General features: G+C 34.0%; 2 protein-coding genes across 3 annotated transcripts; one reads left to right on the top strand and one right to left on the bottom strand.

The window, feature by feature from the left end:
* The first annotated feature begins 329 nt into the window (after positions 1–329).
* Positions 330–8,273, top strand: LOC114317941 (ARM repeat superfamily protein). Of its 2 annotated transcripts, XM_028264745.2 has the most exons (7): positions 330–1,111; positions 1,331–1,386; positions 1,945–2,026; positions 3,264–3,449; positions 3,912–4,019; positions 5,000–6,135; positions 7,028–8,273. In XM_028264745.2, the coding sequence occupies exons 3-7, from the start codon at positions 1,970–1,972 to the stop codon at positions 7,815–7,817; spliced, it is 2,277 nt and encodes a 758-aa protein (XP_028120546.2). In that variant the 5' UTR covers positions 330–1,111; positions 1,331–1,386; positions 1,945–1,969; the 3' UTR covers positions 7,818–8,273. The 2 variants fall into 2 exon arrangements, with proteins under 2 accessions (XP_028120546.2, XP_028120554.2); XM_028264753.2 differs by lacking the exon at positions 1,331–1,386 and having other exon boundaries at positions 354–1,111.
* Positions 8,274–8,882: 609 nt separating this feature from the next.
* Positions 8,883–12,202, bottom strand: TLP2 (tubby like protein 2). Its single transcript, XM_028264773.2, has 5 exons — positions 11,817–12,202; positions 10,787–11,139; positions 10,606–10,693; positions 10,063–10,192; positions 8,883–9,972 (listed from the first exon to the last, which is right to left on the bottom strand). Exons 2-5 carry the CDS (start codon positions 11,132–11,134, stop codon positions 9,300–9,302), a joined length of 1,239 nt encoding a protein of 412 aa, XP_028120574.1. The 5' UTR covers positions 11,135–11,139; positions 11,817–12,202; the 3' UTR covers positions 8,883–9,299.
* Positions 12,203–15,276: the final 3,074 nt, after the last annotated feature.

Below are 15,276 nucleotides of genomic sequence, written 5' to 3'. Positions count from 1 at the left end.
TCTTTCTAGTTAGAGGAAGGCTTGGATTATTCTTTAGTATGTGGCATTTTTGACCAATAACTTTTTGGGCAAATCACATATACCTCCCTCGAGATTTAGCTAAATTACAGATACCTTCTGAGGTTTCAGAAATTATAGATATTCCTGAGGTTTGTATTTTCATAATAAGTTGCCTCCTGGATTTATATTTTCCTAACAATTTGTCCCATAATTTGTTATGCAAATAGTATCTTTACGAGGTATTTGTAATTTTTCAAATTTCAAAAATATTTATAATTTTACTAAATCTCGAGTGGTATATGTAATTTGCCCTAACTTTTTTTATATTCAACGAGAAGAGTATGCTTTTGTTTGTTTGTTCTCAATTATGGTTTGGCTATTATGCTAACATGCGCTCTAGTTTCGCGTGCATTTTGACATGTAACTTTTCTTCCTCTTCTTCACCGAAACCACGCATGAGCGAACCCATCTTCGTCTCTCTCTCGTCGTCTCTCTTTCTCTCGACGACCCAACAAATTACCTACCCAGCAGTTGATTACAGTCCAAAACCAAATCCTTAAAAGTCTCTCTCTCTCTCTCTCTCTCTCTCAACAAGTTTAGATATATATAGCTCTTCCTCCCCTCTCTCTCTCTCTATCTGCAAATACTTCGCTTTTTTTATGGTTGATTTGGTTTCGGTGCTACTTTTTTGGGTTGATTTGTGCTATTAAGGGCTTGTGAAAGCCAAGTATTCGATTGGTGCTGTATCACCAATTCTGGGTTTGCCTTGCTTTTTAGTGGGTTTGCTTCTTTGTTTGTGTTAATCTGATCTTACCTCTGGAAAATAGGCCTAAGGTCTGAATTTGTGTCGAGCGAAGAAGATTATGTATTGGGGTTGTGGAATTTGGCCATTTACGTAGCTTCCATTGAACCATTGTTTGCGTATTTTCTGTAAAGAAGCTCGAAAGATACCCTAATGACTTCAATTTTGCTCTGAATTCGATAGTTTTTTTTAGCGAAATTCTTTTGATTTTGGGTTTGTTTCAATCTCGTTCTACATCGAGTCGATTAATTGATTCCCAAGAGCAGAGGATAGAGCTTCTCATCGTTGTTCTGGTTCTCTTATCAGTGGGTAAGCTTCTACTGCTTACTACCCCATTTTTATTTGAATTTTAGTACTTAATTTCTTAACTTAGTTATAAACTCTTGCATGACCCTCTAAAATTTTATGATATTAGTAAAGTTGCTGATTAATCTGTTGCCTACTTTATGCTTTTGGACTGCTATTATTTTATTAAATTTTAAAAAAATAATAAAAATTACCGTGATCAAAAGGGCTTCTCAATTACAGGGCTTATCTTGGTGATTTGAGTCTCATGAGCTGCATCCCCCTCCCCCTACACTCAGGTATATATATATATATATATGTATGTATGTATATTGTATACAATGTTTAGGGCTTAGCCAATATGTCACTAACTTAAAATGCTATATTCATCATCGGGTCTCGATATGATTCATATAACTTGGAACAATTATTGTCCATCCATGTGAGACATAATTGATTCATTATATTTCTAATGGGCATGCCTTTTTTGAAAAAAATAAAAATATCCACAATTTTGGTTTCTCAACAAGGAAATCAGTATAAATCGGTTTCTAAAAAGATATGAATCTCTAGGTTTCATGAGTTTGTTCTCACAAGATGTAAAGTTTTCAGTCATTTAGGAGTTCAGAACCATTCAGACCATTTCCACTTTGAAAGAAAAAGTATCTGAATTTGATATATTAGTGATATAGTTAGATTGTATATTATTTTCCCCTTGAATTCCTATTTTTCATCTCTTATCTTATATCAAAGAGTCTTGAATTAAATGTATACATATGAATATATATATGGTAATATGGATTAATTTCATGTAAAAAATGCATAATTCCAACCTTTGATTATTACTTTTCATGCAGAGTTGGGATAATTCTATTTTATGGGATGGGGACTGATGTTGCTGAAGTTATGGAAACAGTGCTACATCCTCGAGCAATAAAGGTATAAATATGTGTTGTGATAGGTCCTTTTTCTGTTTATGTTTGAATTCTTGCCACTTTGGAAGCCTAAAGTCAAGGTTATGGGTTCCATGATCATCGAGGAGCCTTTTTGGTCTTAAGGGAAGAGTCCACGGTGTTTAAAGTTTATTTCTAAACTAGTATGTTGTTGGAGTTTTTTATTTACGCTCTCTTTGTTTTTGGGAGCTAATGGCATTTTGATGTTTTATGAATTTGTTGGATTTGGGTTCTAATATGAATCCATGAATCTTGTTTTGGGTCAAGCCACTCAAGTTGGTAATGAGTCTGTATAGCTTTAGTTTTATAATGTCCTGTCTTTGTAGTCATAAGGGTCAAGGTTTCCTATTTTGAATTCATAACATAGCTGGAGTAAAGATTAAACACAAGCCTTTATAAATGCCTATGTAATTCTTCTATTCAAGTGCATTGAATTTCAGAGATATCTTTTTTTGTGGTTTGTGTTTTGTGTGAGAATCGGTTATCCCCTGCCCCCTTTTTTTTTTTCTTCTCCTTTTTCTGCTTCTCCCTCTTTTGAAAAGTTTTCAGCACTCCATACTTTGCGACCATACCTTAAAAGCCACTATTCTCAACCATTAAACCGTTCCTTAGCCAACACAATCATTCCCAACATCAAGACCTAACCTTACTAACCAAAACGTACACCAAAGAAGAAAAGTACTGTTTGTGGAGTATTTGTTCACAGCCCCAGAACAACCCAAATTTCATCCTTAAAACTCTTCCATATTAAGACCTAATAAACCCTAACCTGTTCCCCTATTTTTGACCTATGTAACTTCAAATCCAGAGTGTGATTGTTATCTAGACTTTTAAATACCAACTTCATTCTGCAAGCTGCAAGTTTGAAAATCAAGCATGTTCTGCCTTTTTCTCATCTACAAACTTTGCACTCTCTTCTATCATTTAAACCCATTCATAAGCCTGCCATATTTGAGTATTCAAAGCTGTCCTACATCATCATAATGTCATCAAATTGAAAATGAAGATGTATAATCATGTGATTCTTAAGCAAGATAGCATAAATATATGATTTCCTGGTGAAAACTTGATAGGTCCTTTACCCTGTGAATTCTAAATTGAGTGTTAATACTTGTTCTTCTAGTGATTGCGGTCTCAAATAGTTATTACCTTTCTCTTTTTTACTATAATTATACTTGTTTTATCTGAGAGGATGTCTCATTAGTTGTGGTCTCTGGTTGCAGGTCCATCGTTTAATGTGCACAAAACTAATAAAATTGCTTGATAGAATCTTAAAGATATTTCCAGAAATAGAAGCATGTCGCCCTCGGTGCTCATCAGGAATACAGGCACTTTGCTTGTTGAATGGTGGAATTGATAAAGCCAAGTCACTCATTCAGCACTGTAGCGATTCCAGTAAGCTCTACTTGGTAGGTGCTTGAACACTTTGCCAAAAAGAATTTAGATACATTAAATAGTTTTAATTGAGTATCACCCATGTAAAATTATCATTTTGAAGAAACCTAAAGCTTTATTGGTTTGGCCAAAAAAAAAAGAGTCCCATTTGGGGCAAGGTAGGCCCAAAAGAAAGACCCATGGGCGGACTAAAATTGCCGCCCCTAAGTCCATTCCCTCATAATAGACGAAAGGCCCAAAAGAAAGACTGCAGGCCAATACAACTTGGCATAATGGTGAAGTCACATGGGTCTTCATGCTTTTAGTCTTCTTGTAACTAGTGAAGTGTTTATGGTTGCTTCAAGATATACCTTATGACCTCTTACTATAGGGGTTTACCTTGCAACATATGTTACACGGACTCTTTACGTTGCGACATTTGTTAATAATTTGTTAATTGTTGTGTTAATGTTATACTGTTTCGACAATGTTCTCAGGCAATAACAGGGGATGCAATACTTTCAAGATGTAAAAAATCAAGGAAGTTACTAGAGCAAAGTTTAAGCCAGATTGAAAAGGATGTTCCAGTAATGTTGGCTGTTGAGGTTAGTCAAATTACATGTCCTTTCGAGATATTCTTTATATTTTCCTTGGCCAAGGGGTGGTAGTAGGTTCATGTAAATTGATAAGAAAAAAATAGTAATTGCGACTACTGCCTGAATAATAAGATCTATTCCTTAGTTCATACTAAAGTATTTCTTTTTTTGTTGTTTTGTTTTGACCCAATGAAGTTCTCTGCCAGTATGGGTTATTAATTGAGCATGTTCTAAGTAGTATAGGCACGAAAAGTGCGACACTACAATTTTAAATGCAGGACACGTTAAAAATTTATATGTTTGACAAATATCCGAATAAATTATTCAAAGGTAATGAAAAAAAAAGCCACATAACACTAATTAAAATTAAAAAGTCATATATTGCATAAGTTAAACATCAAGATATGATTTATGTAACAATTGCATTCTAAATAAAGAATGCAAAACAATTGTAGAACATTGAAACAAACATAATGTATTTATCTTATAAATGTTTCAAAAATATATTTGGAGTGCCCAAGTTGCTGTTCAAATAATGCAAAACATTGTTACTATGAAGAGATCCATCACATTGGTTGTATTCAATGTTTTCGTCGAAATGTCTACAAAGTGTTTGATATTATGAATTTAATGTTTTTATTGAAACATGTTGAAAAAGTGTCAGACATGCTTTTAGGAGTGTTTATATAGCCTCAGTGTCGGACATGACACGCTTGAAGTGTCTGTGCTTCTTAGAGCATGGTTGTTATGTTGATTTTATATTCCATTCGTCGGTACTTGTTCCATGCTTGTTTTGCATTTCTTGTCCCCTTTATGGATGTATTAGTTCTCTCAAAACATTATGGCCATTAATCTCTAGATCCTTCTTCCCCCATTTTTCTTGGTTCTATATCTTTTCCTTTTGTGTCGGTTTTTCACCCACCCACCCTTCTCTCTCTCTCTCTCTCTTTTGGTGGTAGAGTTGGTGATGATTACCTGCCATTTTGCAGATCTCTAGCATAATTTCTGACCTTAAGCATGCAACATTTAGCTTGGACTCATCTGAAGAAGAGGCTGGGAAGGTTGTGCGAGCATTCCTCCAGCAGTATGCATCTTCAAGAGAATCAATGGAAAACTCTGCCATTGAGACTGTTCGCTTTGCTGCTTTGAGGCTTCAAATTACATCCCAAAAAGCCCTGTTGATAGAGAAACGATCCATTAAGAAGCTGTTGGATAAAATAGGTGATGTTGATCCAGCGAAAAAGCAGATCTTATTGTTCCTAATGTGTCTTCTGAAGAAATATGGACAACAAATTGTGAGGGAGCAAACAGAGCATAAAGAATCTTTTTCATTAGCAAGCTCTTCTGATGTATATGTTGAGGTGGAATCTCATGCAGACTGTGGAATTGATGAGGTCACAACTGACATGTTGGGAGGTCCAATTCCCCCTGAAGAATTTAAGTGCCCAATATCGTTGAGATTGATGTACGACCCTGTTGTCATTGCTTCTGGGCAAACTTTTGAAAGGATGTGGATACAGAGGTGGTTCGATGAAGATCATGATACGTGTCCCAAGACCAAAAGGAAGTTGGAACACTTGTCATTGACACCAAATGTTACCATGATGAACCTTATTACAAAGTGGTGTACGGAAAATGGGGTCACCATTCCTGACCCAAGTACACAATCAGCAGCAGACTCATGGGAAACCTCTTCCACTTCCATTGCTAGCTTGAGCAATTCTATGAATGATTTACACCTTCCGATGGATTTCAGTAATGTATCATTTGAATCCTTGGATGGTAACAATTCAGATTCCTCACGTGTTAAGATCATAGATAGCTCAAACTTGGTGTCAATGCAGACCACTGACAAGTCTCAGAGATTTCAATCTCGTGCAAATATGCATGCAAAGAACAAGAGGTCTTTAAATGAGCTTGACAAACTTCCTTGGGAATTACAATGCGAGGTGGTTGAAGATATCAAGAGCCATTTGAAACATGATGATGAAGTTTTCCATTTAATGTCTTTCGAGCATTTTGTTGAACCACTGATTAGATTTTTGAAGAGTGCGTGTGATCAGCATAATGTAAAGGCTCAGAGAACTGGAACTCAGTTGTTATTAGCATTTGTGAGCATGTGCAGGTAATTTGTTCTTATTTGCTGGTTGGTACTAATGCAGTGTTTATATTTGTAGACAATGATTTCCCTTATTTTAAGGTCATTCAAACTCAAAGGAAGTGCATACATTTCATAATATTTCAAATCATGACAAGTTGAACATAGCCATATTTCTGGAGTTGAGAACTATTGGATAGGAAGGACTTGAATATACTTCCCAATGCAAAGGTTTTCTTCAGTTGATAGAATGAATTAAGCTTACCCTAGTTAAGTTCACTCTAAGAAGCATGAACACTCCTAAAAAGTTGGTGTATCAGTGTCATGCTTGTGTCAGACACTGACAGTTGTCAGACAGTTGCCGACACGTGTCCGACACTCGTCCAAGTGTGTCCTTTTTTGTAAATTATCTATTAGTCCTAGACACTCTCGGACACTTGGAGGACGCAATTATCTTTTATACACTCATGAAACTAATTACAAGTTTGAATAAAATAACTTATTATACAATGATAAAAGAAAAACAATAGAAATTCATAGAAATTAGTGTTATGTTGCATTTCTTAATATCTTTGAATGGTACATTTACAATAAAAATATAAAACTTATATTTTGTATGTCTCCCCCACATGGCGTGTCTTGCATTTTTTGAAAATTGTCATGTTGGCGTGTTCATGCTTCTTAGAGTCCAGTGCTTATGCTCATACAGAATATTATTATACTCGCCTTGTAAACGTACAACTTTGAAGCATGAAATTGTGGTTGTTTGTCTCTGCTAACTTTGTCTTTCTTGTTGTCTCAATTCTTGGTTTTGATACTTGCATATGTACATTTCTTGTCTTATTTTCATATCATCCTATGTGGGAAAGATGCAAAATTTATCTCTCCATATCAATCGACTTTTGGTTGCTTCATGCAGAAGCAGTATACCACACCTACATGACGAGGCCTATAGTCTATTAGCATCGTTTCTCAACTCTGAAGTAGCCGATGAAGCTCTTGCAATAATGGAGGTGTTGTCGTGTCATCATAGTTGTAGACCTAAAATTGCAGCATCTGGGGCACCTGATTCCATCCTAAAGATACTCGGAACACAGATAAGACACTTCCTTGAACCGGCCATCAAAATACTGTACAATCTCTCCTCAAGCAGTGACATCCGTTCCCTCATTGTACCTTCGGAGTTTATCCCTAAATTGGTTCCCTTTTTCGAAGATATTGCTTTGGCCCGATACTGCATATCCATTTTGAAAAATTTGTGCCATGATGAAATTTCTAGGGTTTCTGTTGCTGAAACAGATGGTTGCATTGCTTCCATTGCTAAACTACTTGAAATCGGCAGTCATGAGGTTCAAGAGCATGCAGCAGCCGTTCTACTATCTTTATGTTCGGAACGTGATCAATATTGTCAGCTTGTCATGGAAGAGGGTGTCATCCCCGCCCTTGTTACTATGTCGATAAACGGGAACGAGAATGGGAAGATATATGCAATGGAATTGCTTCGATTGTTGAGAGATATAGACTATGACGACTACGCACAAGAATGCCCTGGACCTGATCTTGATGTTGATCTTGATCTTGATCTCTCCAGAGACTCTAGCAACCACTTCAAAGAGAAGAAATCATCTTCCAAGTCATCTGGATTTTTTGGGTTGAAAATATCAATATTTTCAAAACCTAGTTCTTTGGGACCAAGAAGGAAAAAGTAGAACGCATATTTCATCTTTTTTCATCATAGTGATGGCATGGAATGTGCTCTCGGGAAAGATTGTTTGCTCCTCCTATCCCATAGGTTTCTATGTTTGTCTGGAAAAGAACATTGATATCATGGGAAAGCTAATGCAACTAGTGGGTGAGTGGTTATGTATGATTATAATACATCACCCCCAACATGTTTTGTAGTTAGGTTTGATCAACAGGTTATTCATGACATTTCTTCAGGCATTATGTAGATGTGTGATTGATAAGAACGTGCAGTTTTTTATAGTTTGATGTGGGTAATTGGATGTCCTCAATTGATATGTTTTGTAATTAGGTTTGATTAACCAGTTAGTCATGACATTTCTTCAGGCATTATGTAGATGTGTTATTGATAAGAATGTGCAGTTTTTTTTTTTAGTTTTGATTAAGGCAATATGATGTTGAGTTGTGATTGATGTGTGTAATTTGATGTTCTGAATTGATTTCCTCCCTAGCATGTTTGGTACTAATTAGGTTTGATTAACCAATTATTCATGACATTGCTTAAGACATTTTGCGAGTTCTGTGCAGTTTTTTTATGGACTTGATGCAGGTAATTTGATGTTTGAATTGATTTTTGTTTGGATAATGATATACTAGGGAGAGAAAATGTACAATGGATATCTCCCTCTCTTTCATAACCCTCATTTCTCCTCCTTAATCTCAGTCACTTGGGATCAGGCAATCACCACAATTTTGACGTTGGTTGTCTATCACAAGACAACCCTCCTTTTGGGTTTTTTTTTTTTTTTTTTTTTTGTTTTTGTTTTTTTGTTGTGTTTTTTTTACATAGCACTACCCTCCATAGCAAAAGAGATTCGAGACGAGACTTAGCGTGCACACATTATATTCATGTATTAATTACTGCATAAGGTTGTTGTTTAGCGAGGGAACATAGTCGTCACATCTTAATTAAAAAATGCAAGCAAGTGGTATCTTTTTTTAAATTTCAAATGATGCTTCTTGTGGTGCAAGCACCGTGTTGAAAACAGTGTAATATATTGCCCTACCATATAAAGCGGACAAAAATCCTCTACAAAATGAAGCGATGGAGTGCCCCCATCTTTGAATCATAACAGAGCCTTCAAAATTTACAAGTACGGTGAAAAAGTATTCTTGGCATGATTTGAGTAAAAACAATGTCAAGACAAATCACAACAAACCAATGCAGCTAAAAGCATACAAATCATTGATCTGTGTACAATAAATACCCATAATGCCAAAATTAAGATGACAGTTAAAAGGCATAAAATTTATCCCCTGCTGGTAAACACATATATGGCACTTACAAAAAGCAACTTACAGCTAAAACTGTCAGTCATAAAGCCTGGCCATGCATGATGAGCTTCCATGTTGAGAACAAACATACTTCAGATTCAGAGTTATAGGAGCAACTTCAGCAAAATTATGATCATGCTCAACAACAGATATGTTCCATATGGATAATATCATTATTCACAGGCTGGTTTTGTGTCGAAGCTGCTCAAGCAGATTGCGAAAGCTTGGAAGGCAGAGAGTGGGTATCGATAATCCATGGTGAAGATGTCTTTTCCAATCTTTCCAAACTGTAAAATTACCTTTTCTTGCTCTGCAGTTGGCACGTTGTGAGATGGATTAACAGCAGCCACAAGCTGGAAATTCTTAACAGAAGCAACAGTAACACGACCTTTAAAATTTAGGCACCAGCACTGCAGCTGTTCGTGCCATCTAGGAGACTTGTTTTTAAGATTCAGTGGCTCTCCAGAGAGTGGGGCTGATACTGGAGACGTGACACGGTCTGGGGAGCTGAAATCGGTGACTGGCTCCTTTCCTTTTGACTCTGGTGAGGGAGAAAATTTCTCATCAAGGGAGTGTGGGTATGATGTCGGTGTTGGGGCAGAGCCCCCCTCCTGAACAGAAGAAACGGGAATAGAATGCATGACACTGTGCATTCGCCTAGGCCCTCTTGTCCGGAGAACATTGAGCTCATAGGTAACAGTGGCAATGCTGTAGCTACATGCGGGTACTCTTGGAGATACTTGTTTAGCATGAAATCTTCGACTTGACCGAGTATTCTGTTTTACTGTGGCATCACTTGGAGGTTGGCTGTCATATATGGTGAACTTGGTGCCCAAAAAATTGGACCTGGTCAAAATATTCTTAAACATTAGTTTGGCTTTAGAAAAAAACCCATCAAACAAGGACAATTAGCATATGTAACAGGCGAAAACTTGCCTCAATTTTCCAACATATGTATTGCTGGCCCGGGAAAAATCATCTGCAACCAGAGATATCACAAACTCTGTGCTTGTTGCCCTTCTAATCTTTTTCGCAGCCAACAACAGTTTTTCGTTCTCATTCTCCACTGTCAATTACTAGAACCATAAGTGACAATCTCCAAGAGGCTAATAAAATTTCCATCTCATTTATGAATATCCTTGCAAAAAAAATTTATATCTGGATACAAACAGCTTCAGTTTTAACGCTACACCAGATTAACTAGAACATTGGCCACAAGCAGTTATCTGTAAATACGAACCAGCTATCCACACAAATATTTGTGTAGCGTGTATATATGCAATGGATTAATTACCATCAGAGTAAAGTTCAAAAGAATCCGTAAGTTTATGTGTCCATGAGCAAGGAATCAAGAAAAATTTATGTTGAGTAACGATGACATAAGCATAAGTTCAAAAATCTATAGGTCCTTAATTTAGGTGAATCAAGAAAAACTCAAGTGTCAAGTAAAGATGACATAAGCGGGAATAACTGACTTACAAGGCATCAGACCAAAGTACAGACGATATATGGAAGTTGTTCTGTCCCTTTTAATAAAGCACTGAATAGGAGAATCCCTCGGCCCAGGCTATATAGAAATAAGAAGCAAAATAGCTCGGTTAGAACAATATAATCATAACAATGAAATAAAAATAATAACAAACATAAGAACAAAAGTCACCTGTTTCAATGAAATGGGAAATGTGAGTCTCCCACATTCCTCTGGAGTCTTGACAATCTCCTTTGTAATATCCCTCCATGATTTGCAAACTGATGCACAAAAGATGACATCAGTCCTTGCAGGCCAGGATGTTTCGCTCTCTTCAACCCTCCGAATTATATCCAAAAGCAATTCCGGAGGCAAGTTAGCCCACTTCCCTTGTTCAACTGGCTCAGAAGGGGCTACATCAGGGGCAATATGTGATCGGGTTCGGTTACACCAGTGCTTGCCTTCCACCCTTCGTTTTGATATACTCCCCATTCCATCTTTCATCTCCCTCAGCTCGCGTACAATGCTTTTGAAGGACATCTCACCTGAACATACCAATCAATCCTTTCCTTCAATTGTCCAGCTTCAACCACATCAAAAAAGAAAAGACAAAAAAAAAAGAAAGAAGGTTTTCCCTTTTCATTACCTAGTTTTTGTTAAGGTGTATTGTAATTATCTTGATTTCAAGGAATAAAAAAAACAAAATCATAAAAATATTTCAAAGAAATCGAGCTGCAAATGAAAACTACTTGAAGAAAATTGAAGCAAATTCACAAAATTGAACAAGGCAAATATTGTAGCATTACCACAAAAAAAAGAAGAAAAAAAGAAAAAAAAAGAAGCAGCTATAACATTTCTGTGAATCTCCCATCAAAAGAAAAACAGAAGGTGCGAATTTTCAGAGTCATGTGTAACTTCTATGGTCTATTTATCGATTCATTTCTAACTTATCTTACCAATTGTTCTAGCAATTCAACAAAAATGCACACAACAAAGGTGAGAGATAAATCAATTGCAGCCTAAAAAATCCAACAGAATCAGCACAAATTACAGCAAACAAAAAATTTAATTAAAAAAAAAAAGTACATTAAGCACCAAAAACAAAAAAAAAAGAAAAAAAAGAAATCAGATCCAGAGAATACCAAAAAAAAAAAGAAAAAAAGAACAATCAAGCATTAATTACAGAGGAGAGAAGAAAATCACGAATTAACAGAACTCTGACCAGATCGGTGAGAGAGAAGTAGAGAATTCGGCGATTGAGACTCTGGAATGTTCGGATCGGAGACAGGGGGGTCAGATCGGAGAAACACGGCCAAACTCGAGAATGCCGACCATGTTCTCCGAATTCATCTATCTCAGAGCTCCAGATCTCTTTCGCATCTTTCCTCCTTCAAGCTCCTCACATTTTCCGGCACACCGCCACCGCCACCGCCACCGCCGAAGGGAAATGGGTTGCGCACGAGCAGAGAGACAGAGGCACAGCTTTCAATCAATCAATTTAAAAAGCGCACCGCACCCCCACGCCAATTTTAGGATTCCCCTCCTTAAAAACTGATTGAGACTTTTTTTTTTTTTAGCCGACATGGTTGGCTTTTTAATTTTTGGAACACTTTTTTATAGATATCTTTTTATCTATTTATATTTTATTTAGTTTATATTATTTTTTTATATTTTAATAAATTTTATGAGAGACATAATTTTCAAAACACTCTTAATAGTATTCACATTTATAATGTGAATGTTCTGTGACATGAATGTTTATATTATCAATGTGAACATTGACACACTAATATAAATATTCACATTATAAAATATGAATGTTCACATCACCAAATTACTAACTGTTCGAAAAATATTTGTAAGGATAAAATTTTTTATAAAATACTTTAAATATGAAAATTATGATTTTGTAGATCAAATGTTCAAATAATAGGACTTATTATAAATAAGAATATCTTATAAATTAATTGGAATACAAACAATTGAAAAATAATTTTTTAATAAATTTCCCTTAATTTTTTTATCTATTTTAGTTTAAGGTTAAAAAAATTTGTTTGGGATATATTTTTTAATTTTTTTTAGAAAATAAAATAAAATAATTATAATTTAAAAATAAAATTTTATTACATTTAACTCAAATAACTAATTATATCTCATGACCCAAATAGGCATGCCAAACATAGCCTTAATTCTCTTAGTCCGAAAATATAATTAATATATTTCCTTCTAGCATGGACCGAGTCTACAGCATGCTAACTTGAAAAAAATGTACTACTCTTCTCGTTTTAAATATTATTTCTTTATTCTATTTTTTATTATTTTAAAATATTAAATTTTTTTCAAAAATTAGTAATTAAAATAATATGAACTTTCTATATATATATATATTTTAAAATTTATTAACAGCATAAAAGATACAATTATGACAATTGATATTTTTTTAAAAATATACTATCAAAAAGATAATTTTAAAATTTTAATTTTTTTAAAGTGTAATAACATACTGCCAAAAAAGTTAAATTTCCTAAAAAGAATTATTATTTTGGAACGAAATGACTATTATAGTAAATAAAAGGTTAAATTATAAATATATCCCCTTCCATTAGTTGGGCAAACAATGATGTGATAAGGGATCACTTAGGCCTTATATAATTAGGTGTGTAGCAAATTAAAAATTAACATATATAATATCATATTATTGTGGGTATAATAGTAAAAACCTTTTGAAAATTTCAATTTTTTTTAAAAAAAAATTTAATCTCAACTTTCTATTTATTTATTTTTATAAATCATTTTTTTGTTCTTAGTAGACGGAATTAGCATAAAATTATGAGGGGCCATGGCTCTCTTATTTTTGTCAAAAATATTATTTGGCATAGTATTTTGAAATATATATATTTTATTTTTCTCTCATGTTTCATTCTCTTTGTATATGTACATATATTTGTGTATATGATTAAAATTTTTTTTTTATCTTTCGATTCGTCCGATAATATCTTGATTCGTAGGTCTTCTTTGGCAACTTTCAGTTTTAGTTAAAAAATCATTATAAATTGTTATATCACTCTTTTTATTTTTTTATAAAAAATTAAAAAATTATTAAATAACTTGTTTCTAAACCAGAGTTAAAAGAAAATAGGAGGGATAGTTGAGGCTTGGAATTTGTTTTGGGTAGCTGGATGTGGAACCTATATGTCCAACCCTTTTACATTTGTAATGTGCTCCACATTGTCTGTATTTATAAATAAATAAATGAAATGAAATGAAATGAGTTATGAAATGATGAGCTGGAATGTTATTGCCAATGTCCCCTTAGTTGTATCACGCTGGCAATGCTGACCACACACAACTTCGACGAGGATAAGGTTGGGTGAGAACTAATGTAAGATGTTCAATAAGATTTTATCAATTTTATATTTACAAAAACATTTTATAATAGTATATCAACTATATTTTCTAGGTAATGCATGCATCAGAAAATAATATAAAATTCTAATATATATATATATATATATATATATGTATAGCATGTGATTTTTCCCTTTTATTTGTGTATTTTTTTTTTTTGTAAAATTTTTAATTTTGAAAACAAATCTAAAGCATCAATATCATTACAAATGTCATAAAACCTTGAACATTAAGACAATTTTTTTTCTTTGAAACGAAATTATTCAAATGACTCTCAATATTCAATTGAAGAAATAACATGATTTACTCTGCATAAAAAAATAAAATCAATTTTCAAAATTTATTGAGCAAGTTGTGCTATCTTGTAATCGACATTGTTATCAAATTGTTAATTTCAATGGAATATATGTTTTGTCGACAAAATACATATTTGGTTTCCATTTCTTCTGATTCAATATCTATAGATATAAAAAATAAAAACATTTACTTGTTTTAAAAGATGAATTTTTTTATTTAGAATTTTTTTTAGCATATGAGTCCTTTTTTTTTTTTTTTTCTTTCATTGTTTTACCCAATAGATTTAAAAGAATAATAATAATACACAATGCTTCACTTCATGGTTTACTAAGGACCATTATTAAAGATTTTTGTCCAACAGAAGAATATACTTAAGAATTCAGAGACATTCTTTAAATTTTGAACCTTAGAAGCCTCCGTTTGGCAAATTGGGTTAGGCGTTTTTTTGACTATTTTAGCTATAAAAGATAAAATAGGCTATTTTAGTCACAAAAAATAAAACATCACATCCATAATCATTACACTCTTCTCTCACAAAAAAAATCAAAAAAATAAAAAAGCCCTCTCCAAACCAAACTTTTTAGCCTAGGCTAAAATAACCAAAAAAACCAAAAAACCAAAAAGTCAACTCACTTCCCAAACTAACCCTAACTAGTCTAATGGTTGGAAAGTCCAAAACTTTACCAAACTTCCTTGGGAAATTGAAAAATGCCTTAGACCCCAACTGGGGTGCTGGGGTCTTCTCCTATTGACCCAAAAAACTGTTTTTTTTTTTTTTTTTGATTTTCGGCCATTACCAGCCCCCCACGTGGAGGTGGGGGTGCTGGGGGTCTCCAGCAGGGCCGTTGGGAAATTACATCGTTTAGTTTACAATATGTATCATTTTGATTTTTGACTTTTTAATTATAATATATTTGATTTTGATTTTTGAATTTTATTTTAAATAAGAATAATTAAATATATTTCCTTTGCAAATG

This window comes from Camellia sinensis, chromosome 1 (assembly GCF_055761805.1).
Source record: "Camellia sinensis isolate YWXY chromosome 1, ASM5576180v1, whole genome shotgun sequence".
Lineage (NCBI taxonomy): Eukaryota > Viridiplantae > Streptophyta > Magnoliopsida > Ericales > Theaceae > Camellia > Camellia sinensis.
This window is presented reverse-complemented; position numbering and strand designations above follow the sequence as displayed.